The 17086-nt window shown below is 35.1% G+C and overlaps 1 protein-coding gene across 2 annotated transcripts; it reads right to left on the bottom strand.

The window, feature by feature from the left end:
- Nucleotides 1–2538: 2538 nt before the first annotated feature.
- Nucleotides 2539–15685, bottom strand: LOC141838179 (calmodulin-binding transcription activator 3-like). Of its 2 annotated transcripts, none has more exons than XM_074725589.1 (13): nucleotides 15211–15685; nucleotides 14761–14880; nucleotides 14455–14570; nucleotides 13971–14059; nucleotides 11893–11935; nucleotides 10300–10477; nucleotides 10054–10176; nucleotides 9668–9972; nucleotides 8984–9367; nucleotides 8129–8820; nucleotides 7459–8035; nucleotides 4855–5178; nucleotides 2539–2846 (listed from the first exon to the last, which is right to left on the bottom strand). In XM_074725589.1, exons 1-13 carry the CDS (start codon nucleotides 15248–15250, stop codon nucleotides 2742–2744), a joined length of 3096 nt encoding a protein of 1031 aa, XP_074581690.1. In that variant the 5' UTR covers nucleotides 15251–15685; the 3' UTR covers nucleotides 2539–2741. The 2 variants fall into 2 exon arrangements, with proteins under 2 accessions (XP_074581690.1, XP_074581689.1); XM_074725588.1 differs by having other exon boundaries at nucleotides 10054–10179.
- Nucleotides 15686–17086: the final 1401 nt, after the last annotated feature.

The following is a 17086-nucleotide window of genomic DNA, read 5'->3' on the forward strand; positions in this document are numbered from 1 at the left end:
GAGACGAGGCCGTATGTAAATATTTTTTTAGGCAGTCGAATTTTTAAAAATATGAACTTCAGACTTACTGGACTTTGAATTAATATTTTTTTCTTTATTTTTTTAAGAAAAAACAAATACTGATTATATCTAATAAAATATTAAAAATATATTAAAATATAAATTATTAAAAAAATTTATAAATAATTAATTCAAATACTTTAAATCTGATTTAAAAAATATCAATCCGTTGTTGGGTTGCAAGGGTGCAAACATAGTCCCACATCTAAAGTACATGGAAAAGATCATGGAGTTAAAAGGATGAAAAATATTTCAAAGTGAACAATATCTTACCATTGTGGAGATATTTTGATTCAATCGGTACTAACAAGTGGTATCAGAGTGAGACCGCTCTTCAATGGACTAACCGCTGGATGAGCCATGATCCAGATCTAACCATGTGGTTTGAACTTTAAACAAAGGAAGTGGGTAGACCGCTCTTCACCGGATTAACCGTCGGATGAGCCATGATCCAGATCTAACCATGTGGTTTGAACCTTAAACAAAGGAAGTGGGTACTCCCGTGTCTGAATCAAGAGGACCAGACATCGGGTGAGAAGTCTTAGTAGGTCGGATGGACCGAGGGGCAAAAAGTCCTAGTTGCGACTAGGTGGGAAGTCCTAGTAGGTCGGGTGGACCGAGGGGCAAAAAGTCCTAGTTGCGACTAGGTGGGAAATCCTAGTAGGTCGGGTGGACTGAGGGGTAAAAAGTTTTAGTTGCGACTAGGTGGGAAGTCCTAGTAGGTCGAGTGGACCGAGGGGCAAAAAGTCCTAGTTGCCACTATGTGGGAAGGGGCAAAAAGTCCTAGCTACGACTTGTGGCCCTTTGTTTGAGGGAGGATTGTTGGATTGCAAAGGTGTAAACATAGTCTCACATCTTAAAAGGATGGAAAGTATCTCTATTGATATGAGACCTTTTGGGGAGAGCCCAAGAATAAAGTCACGAGGGTTTAGGCTCAAAATGGACAATATCATACCATTATGGAGATATTTTGATTCCATCGGTACTCAACACCCGTTACCTATAAATTAATAAATATAAATATATAAATGAAGGATGCATATACTTTATAAGAAAAAAATTATAAAATATTAAAATATATTGTATGATAAAATATAATTAAACTTTATAATTAATTTTTTATATAATTTGAGTATTCAATTTTATAAAATCTTCTAGTCTTTTATATTCTCAAGTCAATTAAACAATAATATTTTCAATCGCACACACTCTATTATATTCAGGTTGAACACGTTACATAAAAAAGAATATATCTTTCAAAATTAAGAGAAAATGATTTCAAATAAGATGAAATATAACAATGAATAAAAAAACACAGTCAAAAAATTAAAACTAAATTTATAACTAATCTATAATCTTTTTTTTGACGCCCTAGATGATTCGGTACGGGACGGAGGCCTGTTTAATTTGGCTTCCTCTCAAATTTGCCCCTGATCGAGATTTATTTATTTTTAGTGTAGTAGTCATGGGAAAATATTTTTATTCGTGAAACTTTTTAAATCTAAAGACTTGATAGTATTTTTTTATAATCTATATATTCATATTTCATCCAATGTAGATGATTTTCCTCTTAATTCACTTATCAAATAAATAAGAAATATAATTTATGCAACTACAGATTTACAGAAAAAAGTCATCCTCATTAAAAGTATTCTAATTCTTTTATTTATTTCTCTAGATGCTTTATCATACATCATAATCACAGGTGTGGAGGCAACCTTAGTAGCATTCTTGTGATTATAGATAGTTTCTCAAAGTAAACAACTTTGCATTCTTGTCCATCACTTCTTAAACTATGGTTTAATATTTCCTAAGAACATTGTAAGTGATAGAGACTCATGATTCGTTGAGAGATTTTATGAAGAGAATTAAATATGTGAATGGCCGTGTGCCTATTTGTTAAATTGCATGTTAATTATTGAGTTTGTGTGCTTATTTACGAATTATAGTCTCTATGGTTGCGGCCATTGGTGGAATTCCTCGTTACAAACCTTCTTTGATAATTGAGATTACAAGCTTTTTGGCAAAGCAATAATTAAAATGTCACTGGATAAATTTTTCTATCGCCTATATTTTTTTCTCATTAAAAATGCACCGTAAGAGAAAAATAGCAAACTCGAATCATGAATTTGACCATAATTTAATGATCAATGTTTGGTGTTTGGTTAAGATATGGCCGGAGTCAAAACTCTGATGATATATTCCGATCATCTCATGTCCCTCCAACAATTTCTCCTCTTAGTAATTGATTTGTTTTAAAACCATAATTAAGACATTTATCAACGAATATTTACTGAAAAAAGGAACACAATTTGTGCATATGCAATTCAGAGGAAATTACATGGATGGAAGAAACATAGCCAACTTCTGCATTCAACAGTACCAACAATGAGAAGATACATCAATGAGAAGATAAATGTAGCATTCGATCAACAAAGTTATTAAACTTCTCAAGATATTTATCAGATCAAAGTGAATTGATAATATAATCTATATACTTTCCAATACCCAATTTTCATCCATGATACATAGTAAACTGATAATTTTAGAGTCTTTCAGTAAAACATTAGTTAGTTCAACAATCAGCTACATGAAGGAGGTCAAATATTATAGATTTAGCAGATCATCTTGTATAATAGCACTTCATACAAGTTGCATAGTATAATTGAACTTGAACCACATTAAGCACCACTCATTGCTTCGTCCTCACATAGTTCATCTATATCAACCATCAAATCACAGTCAGCAGCATCCTCTGATTCATTGAAACTGTGTTCTTGTGTAGCCTAGAAATGATGAAACGTTTAGCATATGAATCAACAATTATTGGAAGGATAGACCTTATTTAAACTGAAAATAAGCAGTTTGTAGTCCCAAAAGAATCTCTGCCTAATGATGCTGGTGCCACATTTCATTTTGCGAATTTCCATCAGGCTTTAGATGCAAGCCATTACATATTGTAGGCTAATCTTGTAAAAAAGACCAGCTCAACATTGGCCTGTATCATGCCTGGAAGGGTTTAATATTTTGATCCCGATATTGCACAAGCCAGATGATCCAAATTGCTCTAACAAATCCTGGTAATTTCTCAGTTAAACACCCCTATGTTGGGATAGAAAAAGAATTCCAACTGGCATATTTATAATTGGCCATCATATTACATAATTCCTAGTTTTCAGTTGGAGCATGGATCAGTAATATCCACATTTCATCCATTGACATTCCAACATGATCAGAACAAATTTCGGCCAAAAGGCAGTTTCACTGGTTAATGAGAGACCTCCCAAAGAAACAATGATCTCAAAAAGCCATCACTCAGGAGCAAAGGATTGTGCCTAATGAAGTGTATAGTTTAAAATTTCAAACCGTATCGGAGTTTCAATTTATGATCAGAACGATACGGTTTCATATTGTGCTATACCGATATGATTTTAATATATAAAATATATTAATTAAAAAATATTATTAAATTAAATTAAGATTTTAAAAATTAAAATTGAGTAAGAATCAATTTACGAATAACTGAAATCTAGAATTAGAATTAAGTAGGTTTAAATTAAATTAAATTAAATTAATTTTATTTTAATCAGTTTAAGGAGGAAATTTTTTCCCCCATATTTAAGGAGGAAAAGATTTTTTTTCCATATGTTTGAGATGATAAGAAGAAAAAATAAATAAAATATGAGGGGAAAGGAGAAAGAATTAAGAGGGAAAAGAATTAATCATTAAAGAAATTAATAGTAAAAAAAAAAGAAACTAAACCCACAGTCTCATGCGAGCCCTCACACACTGCACGTCTATAGGGCTAGCACAAGGCCTCCGTGAGGCTGCAGGGCTCAAATGATGCCTCCATGAGGCCGCGGGGTCTCGTGTCAGGGTATTGTGCCCTGCCGGTCGGCGGATGGAACGATAAATTCCACCCGTGCTGCCATCCGGTATGGTATGAGATTTTAAACCATGATGAAGTGTAAGTATATTTATTTAATTGATCCCATTAGTGCATGCAACATGACAAAAGATGTCTTTAATTTTGAAAATCACTGGTTGATTCTTCATCTCCATTTGAACTTTACCAAAAAAACAACATAGGCTGAACTTTGATGGGAATGCAATGAAGAATCGAGAAGACAAAACAATGTCCAAGACTCATGCTTATTAGTTAATGCAAGTAACATACAATTTTAAAATGCCACAGGTGAAGTCTCATTGCTGTGGAAGAAAGTAAGAAAAAAAAGAGGAGGAAAAGGAGAAAGAAATGAAGAGTATTGGGGATGGGAAGAGCAGAAGGATGAGAGAAGCAAGGGCTCTTCTTTGTTTTGTCTACTTGAAAGAAGAGGAAAGGAGAGGAATTGAGAGAACATTGACAATTTTAACTCTTTAATCTTGTCATTCCCAAAACATGTAAGGTTAAACTAGTCTTTTCAATACTTCTTCAATTATTCTCCCCTCTTTCACTCACTTTTAGAAGGAATTGAAATTATGGAAAAGAGAGCTAAATTGTTCCTTTCTTTTCTCTAGCTTTTTATTCTTCTACCTAAGTAGACAAGGGAAATATGGTTTCTTTATCTCATCCATTCCCTCTGTTTGGAGTACCTTCCTCTCAAGTAGACACAGTGTTCGAGAACCTCAAAAGAAGGTATGGAGTGCGCCAGTCATCACAAAGAGAATAAAGGAAATGTTCCACATATTAGAGAAATATAGACGCCCAATGATCCTAAAAGACAGGGTAATAGCTAGGTTATGTTTGGGAGGCCTTTAATAGAACTAATCTAAGTACCAGTGACAAAGAGTTACCTTGGACTCTTGGAATTCCGAAACCACATTTAGAAGCCTTCGGTACTGATCTCTAGCTTCTGGATATTGCACCATGGACTTAACCCTCGCAAGTGCCTTCTCCAGCCTAGCCTCAGTCTGTTTTCTGCCTACATGCAGGAAATCATACTCATCCTCTTTAGCTGCTTGGCATTGCATGCTAGTGCCCTCCAAAGCGCCTTCAGATCGAAAGCCACGTAGCCCACTTCCTTTACGCCTCCATCTCAGTATAACTTTCTCCAAAATTCCCACTGTCCACACAATTTTTTTGTACCGTTTCCTCACTTGATGACCACGTACATGAGCCTATTCATCAATACAAAGAAAAGAAACATATAACCAACTAAGAAAAATATCTTACGGTTAAAGATTCAGAAACTTGTAAAAATTTGACTTCAGATCCATGAATATTATATATTTATATACTAAATCAGAATGCTCTGATTAGTCTTTGTCGAGCTAATGATCAATGTTTTCCAATAAAACAAAAACAAAGAAAACATGTCTAAACAAAACAAATTGACGGTCATGCACGACCAAGGATACTCTAAATTATTGTGAAATCAAGGACAGCCTCATTAGAAGTCCTTAGTTAATTGGTACAAAATTGTAGAGCAAAGAAAATCATATTCTAATTTCTAAATAGTACTACTTCTTTGAAATATTCACTAAATAATTTAAGATTTTGCTGAGACTTGCATCCCAAGCGGTTAGACATCCAAATGAAATCCTTCTGTTAAGGGACCAATCCTCCATGTATCCATGTATATTTAAAAAGGATAAAATAAAATAAAATTTGGCCAGACAGATTGTTTGGTTAGAAAGATTTCCTGACAAAAAAGAGTTACCGCCACCATAAACTGCTGTTCAGCCATTGAGCCTTTATCTTGCAGCATAAGTTCAGGTATCAGATAATAACTTGCACCACACTTTAACTGTCCTGAATTATACTGAGACTGGTATAGCTTAATCATGTTCATTGTGCAAAATGAGATTTTAAACCTTAACAAGGAAAACTTTACCAATCAAATGTCTGTCAGTTGAGAGGTGACAACAATAGGATAGGGTGTGCAACAATGTATTTGAATCAGACTGCAATATAAGTGAGGTCGTGAGATCCCCATGGAAGACACCCAAATTCCTCCACATCTATAACCTCCAAGAGTAAGCTATCAGGGATAAAACAAATGAGTTGGCGAGAAATGACTCTCATAAAGATGGTCAACTGACGTTAACCTTCAACAAACCTACATTGGCCAACCTGACAACATCGCACTTGCATCCTGCCCACTACTCATCGTTATCGTGCATTTGTGCTTGCAGCCCAATGCCATAGCATCCTGGCGCACCATACCCACTGCTCAACCACACCGCATTCTCATGCATGTAGCCAACATTGTCATGCAACTGCAAGAACCTACTACTGCTCAATGCCACCACATGCCCACTCTGTAGGTTGACATTGTCATCCCTCTGTCATCCAACGACAACAGCTACATCACAACGGTGGAATCATTCTTTTCCCTGAGCAGTAGCAACCTTGTTCCCTTATAAATTTGTGGTAATGAGAAGTTTTGTTGACCAAGCATCTACAAAGGCAAATTATCGCTTAGATATCTTGGGTACCACACCATGCCTACAATCTTGGCTACTTGGGGGCTGCCAAGTTTTATGGTAATTGATTGCAAGCAATGTCATCGCCATAATCATCACATTCAGTTTTAGTAAATTATTTTATCATCATCGAGCTCTATACAAGGTACTGATAATAATATTTAAATCCATTAAATTACTTCTAATTTACAGCATCATGAAGATGATGATGATAATCAATCCCAGCTATTGGGTCAGTCATGGATGTTATGCCTCCATTCAATTCTATAAAAGGTATTGCTAACAATATTCAAACCCATTAAATTATTTTAAAATTGCACCATCATCATCATGAATTATATTATCCCTCAATTGAACTTTATCAAGGTATTGCTAAATCATTTTAAATTTTGTTAACTAGATTTATTTTGTCTCCCTCAACCCATGCTAGCTTCAACTCAAATTGATTCAACTAGTCAAACTATTAACTAAATTGAGACTATTTAAATATTTTGTACCACCATTTTAATCTATTCTCTCTCTTTTTTGCAACTAATGGAGCTATAAATACAAGATCTCACTCCTAGATAGATTATTTCTTACTTTGTCATCTATGATAAATTTGCATATTCTATCTTAACATCTTCACACTAACTATATGCATTGTTTTTTAAAATCTCAACAATTTAATTCATAAACTAAAACAAGAATCATCATGACAACACAAAATTCTAGAAACTCTCCATATCTAACCATTCACTCTTCATATTACTAAAGATATCTTCATTATTATCAAGTTTTTGTTGAATAATAGATCCAAGGTATCTAAAATTCTTTCTAACAAGATATTCATGTCTTTCCTTTTCTTATGCACTGCTAACAGTGTAAATGGAGAATACAAATTTGAACCACAAAGATATGAGAAAGAAATAATAGCAGAAATTCCACGTGTACAAAATGCATGAGCAATGTGATCAATAAAGGACAACAGACCTGGATCTTGACTATCCGTTGCCTAGTAATTAAGAACTCTTTTCTCCCTTTCCATCCTCTGAACTTGTTTTGTATACGAATGGCAGCATCATGCGGAGGCATATCATACAGTCCTGAGTTCTGTGACTTGATTGTTAGGAGGGAAATTGCATGTTCCTCTGATATTTCAGTGTTGTCATCTCCATACTCAGCAAATTTCTTCCTGTGAAATGAATGCATTCTAAAAACTTGATAGATGCGAGCTGCAGCCTGAGAAGCATTGCGAACAGCACTCAGTGAGTCCTTCAATGACAGTTCAGCCAGCGTGTCTCCATCAGCAATCTCAGGGGCATTGGGTTGAGAAACATCTTCATCACCTATGAAGCTATTAAAGTCTGGATCATTAGCCTTTGGGTCTATAGTAAGAACAGAAAGATGGCTAGTCAAAGATGACTCTGCAAGAAATCCAGCAATGCCTTTGTGACCATTTGCAGATGCTAAATCTGCAGGTGTTCTTCCAGAAGGAAACTCAGGGGTAGGATCTGTCAACAAACCAGGCCCTGCACCCATTGCAACAAGGGCACAAATTGTACGCTCCCTAAAACATTAGAAAACAAGTGTTGCAGTTGCTAACAGTAGACAAATAACAATAACTAGTCCCATAATATACATATATATATAAGTTACTAACCTGCCACAAGATGCTGCCCAGTGAAGGGCAGTCCACCCATGTGTATCTCTGAAATTGATATTTACACCAGCAGTCACTGTTGGTTTTATAGCCCAATCGTAACCAAGGGCAGCTGCTAAATGCAAGACGCCTTGCCCTTCCTCATCCCACATATTCGGGCCTTTGCTATCTTCAGACACTTTGTGTAGAAGCCAAGCATGCAATTTTTCACGCAATAAAGCCTCAAGTAATTGATCCTTTGCATTATCAACAGAGAAGCTCTTTTCATCACTCATCTTAAGCAGAGTTGACCACTCATCAGCACCTTCCATCATTGCACTTATCTTACTTCTTAATTCAACTTTCTCTGCAACGATCTCTGCATCCTTTTGGCAATCTAGTGGTCCTAGAGTCAGCAGCTTATCAAGGCGTATAAGAAGATTTATTTCAGTCGATTTATTACTTCCGGAATTCATATTCTCCACACGGGAGGAATCACATTCACAAAATTCAAATTCCCTCACTTCACTACAAGCCAACCTGTTGGAACAGGTAACATAAAAAGGAACCCTCCCAGATTTGTATGGCGGAGCATGGCAATGGAGAATTCCATCTCCAACAACCTCAGCTGGAACTTCCACTTCCCCAAACATGCATGACCATTTACATTTTCCAAAATCTTTATTCTTCAAGAATGTCCCAGTAATTAAAACCTGCAATATGCATCAGAAAGAATGACAAAGGGATGAAAATAAGTGCACTTCTAAACTAAAACCATGATATGGCTTAATCAGCTGGAGGACACATGTACGTGTCCAGACCTCAACACATTAACTACTTAATGAACAAAATAGACAGCTTTTGAGTTAGAAATACCTTAGTTTCAGAGCCAGCATATGCCCAGTTTGGAGAGAAATCAATTATACTGAAAAGCTGATCTTGTGAAAGTGAAGGCATTATATATGCATCTAAATGCTCGTGATTTGAAATACTAGAATCTTCAGCTACATTGTCACTGCCAACAGCACTCCAGTAGGCTCCAGAATTGGATTTTGTATGTGATTCATCAACTTCTCCTAGTTCTTTGCTCATCCATTTTGAGAAGCTATCATACTTTTTTAGGCCTTCTCCTTCTAAACTGGAGAAGTCCAATGATATTTGCTTCAAAAGGGGAGAGCGGTTAGCATTTCCATCCACAGATGTCTCTTTATCCACATTAATGTTTGGTCTAACAGCTGAATCTGAGTCAACAGTTGAAAGCTGCGATAGAAATACTAAAAATCAGACATTTAATATCAGCCATAATAATGCTTACAAAATTTTGGGGTTCACAAAAGCTGCAGTGGAAATCTGCAACAGGACCTAAAAAATCAGTCATTTTATCAGCCAGGGGAACTGCCTATATGTTTGAACTTCTCAACAGCAGAAAAGTCAAAAGACATGAATTGACAATAAATTTTCAAGAGGAAGATATGCATACAAGGAGCGCATAGCACATAAAGCCCATTAATACAGACTAAATAATCACAGATAGGAAAACAAGGATAATAGAGAAAGTACCTGCCATGCTCTACCCAACGAAGCAGATACATCTTGGTTGTTGCTAAGATTTTCAGCATATGCATTCCCATATGTTGAAAGTTCAACTTTACTGTCACTTCCCCCCATTACAGGCTCTGTAAAACCAACTGATGACTGAAAGCTCGGCATCTCTAATGTTCTGGCATTGTGTCCCAAGACTTCATCCCATGATGTTGGATCAAGCTGTAATTTAGACCCCTTGAATGCTAATCGAAGGTCTATTCCATCCAATATATCCTCTTGAACAGAGTGACATTGTTTATTATCTATTCCCTGAAAACTGCCTGGAAGGTATTGAACAGTGTTTTGCTCAGAAATTTTCCCTTAGGTAATCTAACCAAAACATTGAAAAAACTCATGCTTACTATGACTATCTATGGAAGGATCTGGAACACAAGGGTCCAAGAATTGAGCGTCCATCAGTTGTCCAGCACCATACTGCTGCATCTTAGTGAAAGTGTGGTATCTGGAACTTGTTTGATAATTATCTGCTGCATCGAATTTCGCTTTAGAAACACTGAAAGAAAAAGTGCATGATTGAAGTATGAATCAGCAAATCTATACTGCCTATAAGATGATGCATAACAGCTCAAATTTCTGGCTTATTATACCTGATTCAGTATCCTCATATTCTGATGTAAGTGCACTGTTGTGGCTCTCAGCATCTGTTGCTTGGGAAGGCATCTGACTGTAACTTATGATAGAATTTGAACCAACAGGACTATCTATATGATTAACTGGGGGAGTTTCCTCGGAATCTCTAGACCGGCTGAAGTTTGGTTTATGACCCTGGATAATTATGATGAACAAAAATGAAATGATAATCATCAAATGAGCAGCTATGCACTATTTCATAGTAGAAAGAAACATAATGACTATATTCAAAGGAACCAACAGGAAGGTTCCTTTGAATTATTTGTGCTGCACTGGTAGTAGAATTTGTTTTCATTAGTTAATTTTCAAATTCCTCAACTCTAATTGTCCATAAAAATCATGGAAATGCATTCACTATAATTTATGGCATTTGAAAATACTCACAAATCAATTATTAGCAAATAACAACTTATATTTACACGTATGCATCAAGATGACGATAAAAATGTAAAGAAAGATAAAGATAGATATGAAATAAAAAGTGCGGAAACCCAAGAAAGCCTAATCCAACCCAACATGCTAAGGATCGCCTTAATTAACTACTAGGAGTAAGTAGCCTATTGCTCTCTCAAGTCTCAACAAGTCCCCTCAACTGAGTCCAACTAAGTGACAACCCCATGATAAGAGTTTGTAGTACAAAATCATATTTTAAATGATATATGTAATTCTTTGTGATTAATTTAATGGAGTATCTAATAATATATTGTTGAAAATATCATGTGTTTTGGTTAGTAAAATTATCATATTGTTAATTAACTTGAAAAATCATGTAATTGATTAACTAGGCATAAAGAGAAGACTATAATCTGGATCGATCAATGGGGAATTATATACATTGGTCATATTGACATGATTCTCCTTTGTTATATGGAGCTATATGCTCTTCTTCTAGACTTGATGTTGCCAAAGTTAAATGGGGCAGTTCTAAACCCGTATGGGCTAATTATGCATGTAGCCTAAGCCTTAGACAAAAGATGCTTGCTGAATATAAAACTAAAAAGATGCTAGAGGAATGAGATGTCTGAAATGACCAAGCTGTGGCAACATATATCTGTTTGTGCATAACAATAACCACACTATCCGAGACAGAAAAGCTGAATGTCAGATCTTGTTGAAGCTGGATGTTAGGTGCTTCCATAGAAACTGAAAGTTTAATGTGCTGCAAAGTTGTTGATTCCTACAGACCTTCACATATAGTTAATGATGAACTTGCTGATTTTTTATTTTCAATCCTTCCTTCTGTATAGACTGTTATATATAGTTTACTTTCAAATGGTATAGCTAGTTGAGAATTTTTCTTGAAGGGAGGTAATTCAGGACATACTTGTACATAACTTTTCCAGAATACATGTGTTTACTTACCTTGTGCCAAAAAAAGTCTCCAATGTCCACAATTAATAAAATAAAGATATGGGTCTTAAGAAAATGCCACTATGATAGATATTTAACAAGGGTAAACAATAATCAAGAAAAGGACATTTATATTTAAAAAAAAAAACAACAACAACAAAGTAATCTAAAGGCAACAATTAGATGTAGTAAATTACAACCTTGACTTCGAGATAGTGAACGAGAACAATGTGCATTAAGTCCCTGAAATAGAAGATACATCAAGAAAGAGATATCGTCAGTAATTATGTTTCTTTGCAAAATAAACAAACAAGCAATCATGTATTTTGACATTACAAATATGCATAAAAGGACAGCCCAGTGCACGAAGCTCCCGCTAATGCGGGATTCCGAGAAAGAGTTTATTATACACAGTCTTATCCTGCTTTGCAAGAGGCTATTTCTGAACATTACAAATATACATAGATTAGAAGAATTGTTTGTAATGAAAATCACATGAGAACATTTCTTTTTTACTTTTGAGAAACATGATTCTGCTTGGTTATATCTGTCATCCTTCATGTCATGATAAATTTTCCTTCAAGAAACACATTTTTTCATATTATCATCAATTGAAGCAATACCTAATTGGTCTTGGAAATCAATATTTTTTTATTCTTTCTAGTAACTTAGCCATCTTAGTAGTCTAATCTCTGGCACATTGACATTTTTTAGTTATACGTAAAAAATAAAACAACTATGTTTACTGATAAATAAAATATAATTATGACCACAACTAAATTATATTAATGATATTACAATTAATAGTTACACTATCTTTGATTAATTTTTCTATCTTGAACTCCGATTTATTCTTAACCATTAAAATATTATATTCAAAGAATATGCTCATTTATAAATTTCAAGAGCCAATGCAACCCCATACTGACGACCGTATATATTCTTTGAAACAAGGGATACAAACTCTTTTTAATCAATTTAATTAATTATTTAAAGAAGATTACCAAATTCACAAAGGTAATATACTAGTGTATTTAAAATGTTGATTTGGTGATGCCAAGTTGGCATGCTGTTCTTATATTTTATTGAGGTTCAGTTTAGCCTTATAGTGTTGTCGAACATAGAAGATTTCATGGATGTTCTTTTCTTGACCAACAAAGTTATGCGCTGCCAACCCACAAGTTCAACCTCTTTCCTGGTGAAAGATTGTCTATCGACTATGGTAGGAGTGCATTTATTGCTCACTGCAGGTTCTGACAGCTACATCCTTATCAACATTGTGTATTGTATACTCAAACTGATATAAAAAGGAATTGCTATGATGTGTTACCCACTGTCATGTTGCAACTTATGATTGCCTAGAGCACACTTGAGAATTGGGATTCATCCTACGTGTACATAAATATATTGATGCTTGGACAAAAGATAATATGGAAATAACAGAAACATTTAGTATTTATAGATATAAATCCAGTATCATGTATTTAGATCAAGTGCATCTTTACAAGAATATAAGACCAGCAAGACATTAGGCAGATATACCATATCGCCACACCTTCCAAGCCATACAAATTTGCAGTGAAACTTCCAACAGAAAAAGTTTGCTAACATGACAGTATATTTCACATTTGAACTTAACTTTAATTGGTCAAACCATCCTAAAGAACTCTCGAAAAACCAGGAAATACATAGCTGATTACCACCATTAAGCAATGAGATACTGACGGCACATTGTAGAGTAGATAGGAGTTGATAACATCGATACCACTTCCAATAAAACATAACAGCTTCCCTAGTGAGCATTTGATTCCAGGTTTCTTGTCTACCAAAGGATAATAGTCAATTCACCTCCTGTAGGCACAAACGCCATCCTCATAAACACATATGCTGGTTGCTTTACAAGATTCTGCCCCACAGGAAGTAAAGAGCCAGTTGCTACAATATCAACTTTTTTTAATAATTGTATTAGTCAGTTCACTTCATACACATGTATTCGTCAAATACAAAATAATTTCTCATAGAAACTTGTACATGTACCTACAAGAAACCTTCAACCGATGGAAAGTGATATTACTGAAAATTAAGCATATGTAACAAGATATTCTGTGAAGCTTGATATGTTAAAATGTCAAACTTTACAATATACCAGATGGACTAGAATAAAACTAGAATGCTATGATAAGTAAATGCAATCACTAAATAAGCAAAAAATAAAAATAATCACTAAAGTGGAAAGCGAAAGTGTATTAAAGAAATGAAGGTTTGTGCTACAACTCACTCTTCCAGCATCCAATAACTTCGTCTTTGGAAATTTTCATTCTCTTCTCCATGAGCATAGTAGCAATGAAGCACATCAATACTTCCTGCCTGAAATTGAGTCCCATAATGAAATGATGCAAGACTCAACTCTATAGCAATCTTAAATAATAACTGAAACACAAATTTAGAAACAAGGATGTATTCAACCAGGGAGAAAATTCATTACTTTCACCTAAATTTCATAAAGTTTAATCAGGTGTCAAAATTTTATATTTGAAGCAAAGATACCAACAATGCACCAGATACAATAACAAGAACAAGAACAATGACAACCTTTAGGTAAATTTTGTCAGATTGAAGATCAAATAATAGGTAGTGTATAGGTCAAACAAAATATGTCACATACAATGAAGTGTTAAAATCTCATAAGTACATGAGGAAAAAGAGGCTCTGTTACAGACCAACTAATGTACTACATTGTGTGCCCGATCAGTATCACTTACTTTTAGCCTCTCATGAGCTTCTCTCACAGTCTTCCCATCTTTTTTCTTTCTCCAATTATGGCCATCCTTCCTAAAATATCTCAGTACTTTACGATCAAAAAGAAAAAGAGATCCACCTGGAACAAAAAAATGATACACTTATTGTTCTTGCAAAAGAAACAAATACACAAGAAACAAATACACAAGAAAACAAATACAACTGCCAAACAATTGGTAGCTGAACCAAAATACATCTGAAACAATTATTCAAGTTAACCTAGAAGAAAAAAAACACATTTTTCTGTACTTAGCAACAGAGGATTATACTAGATGGTTTATTTGGTGGTTCCGGCGCAATACGAAATTCCTGATGGTTCCGGAGTATTTCACAAATTTCAGCTGGACGTAACCAGCGATGTTGTGCTTCCAAAAGTATTTGCTCCATATCTGTTCATATATAAGGATAGTCCATATAAGCAAATAAGAAGTATTTAGAATGTCATAAAAGAAAGTATGTAGTAAATTGGGCAAAAATCAAAGGGGTATTGCTTTTTATCTAAAACATCAAAAAGGTGCTTCATTTTGATTTTATAACAAAGGTGTGTCCATCTTCTTATAACTGAGAGCGAGAAAGAAAATTACGCAACAAACTAAACCCTGTAAGTAAATTTTAAAACATTTTCCCATGATATATCACAAATAAGAGAAACAACGACCCCAGGCGCACGACATATATAGAATTCAAAAAGAATAATAAATAAATAAATAAATTCGCACCCAATTGAGGAGTCAATGAGAACCGCCTCGTCTCCGCCATCAATAACAAGGAACTTAAGTGTAGGGACCTAATTCCAAAACCCCAGCGCTTCTAGCATCAGAATGGGAAACGCTGGAGTCGATCGCTGAGGCAGAAGCACCGTCGAATCGCAGCAGTCCAAACGCTTAGCAAGCGCGATCAATCGACAAATCTTTCCGAAAGGATAAATTTGCTTGAAACAGAAGGAATCTACGAAAGAAATCGATTTTTTTTCACTTCGAGTGGAGATGCCGCCCTGACAAAAGGGAAAGGGATGAGGAAGGCGACGCGTCGATCTTCGCAGCGCCCGTGACCTTGCCGCACAATTTCAACCGTGCGATACTCCCTCCCTTCACGGCGTCTAGAAACCGTAGCCGTGACCGCACGTGAATGACGTCGGCAAACGGATAGGCGGAGGACACGGACGGCGGATCGAACAGCCGTGTGGATGATGGAGGAGGAGGAGGAGGAAGAGGAAGGAAGAATCGGAAAGAGAGAGAGAGAGAGAGAGAGAAAGAGAGAGAGAGGGACATAAAATAATACATGCGATGGCAACAGGAGAGAGAAGTGATAATACCTGTCTCCAAAATCCTATGGTCGCCATAATGTCTTCATTGCCACTTATGTCCCTCCTTATCCGTTTATCTACGTTTTGGGGAAAGTTTTTTTAGAAAGATAAAATGGTACGCCATATTATTCTGTATATTGTCATATTATAAATTAATTTAATACATAATTTTAAAACTTAAAATCTCGCATATATTTCAATGGTATGTCCCATCTTCTTAAATTAGTAAATAATTACAATCGATAATATTATCCTTTAACCCTGACATTGAAAAAAATTATAGGAACTGCCTTTAAGTGCATCACTGGCCAATATTTCCTATAATAAAAACACAAATCAAACAAACAAATCGTATATATATCGATAAAAATTAACTGACATATTTACCAGCACATCCATTTTTCAATATGTCAAATCATATAATATACACATATCAACGCATATTAATCAACAACAGCACACAAGTATTTATGCACGAATAGTATGCATCACTATCTAAACAAGTGCTTAGCATGTGCAAGTTACAAGCTACAATAACGTAGCTTAAGATTTTAAGTCAATATGGTTAAATCGAAATTGGTTCAAATGAAGCAAAGAAAGTCTCTTTTAGTTGCACTTACCAACCACATATGACCTGCTTAAGTGGTCAATCTATGCTAACTAAATCACAAACTCTCCACTTCTAATAAAAGTTCACAATATGTAAGGCAGCGAGCATATAGTTATACCACACTAGTTCAAGTCCATAGTCAATATACATTCCCCTATCGACTAAAACTTACAATACTTCATATAACTAATAATGCTTAAGAGGATTAACAGAATCTTAAGACTTGTATAGCAATTAGGAAATCATATGATTACTAACATTCATTTGAAAACCATGCTGTATAAAAATAAATGAAAATCAAAAACTTGAATCATGTCCACTTACCATAAAAAATATGGCAGAATCTGCTCATATGTCAACATCCTTGGCAAAGAGATGATAAGGTTCAACAGTTTCCTGATAATGCAATTAGTTTCCTCCATGTTGAGGTCATGGTGAAAAGTAGCAGTGTGACAAAATTTTGCACAATTAAGACTGCTATATGGTTTCCTCAAATAGATTTCAATAGGCCACCTTTTCTTGTAGGAGGGAATAAATCAAATTATAATCCACAAAGTATACACATTAGGATTGATTAACCCAAGAGATTGCTTCATATCTCCAGTAGCCATGTGATTCACAAGATGAACACAACTAAATGTAGCAAAATTAGAGAACTAAGGACCAGAAGATCATCGGC

Source organism: Curcuma longa, chromosome 11, assembly GCF_044706935.1.
Source record: "Curcuma longa cultivar G26 ecotype Majalengka, Jawa Barat chromosome 11, ITB_CL_G26_1.1, whole genome shotgun sequence".
NCBI classification, from domain to species: Eukaryota; Viridiplantae; Streptophyta; class Magnoliopsida; order Zingiberales; family Zingiberaceae; genus Curcuma; species Curcuma longa.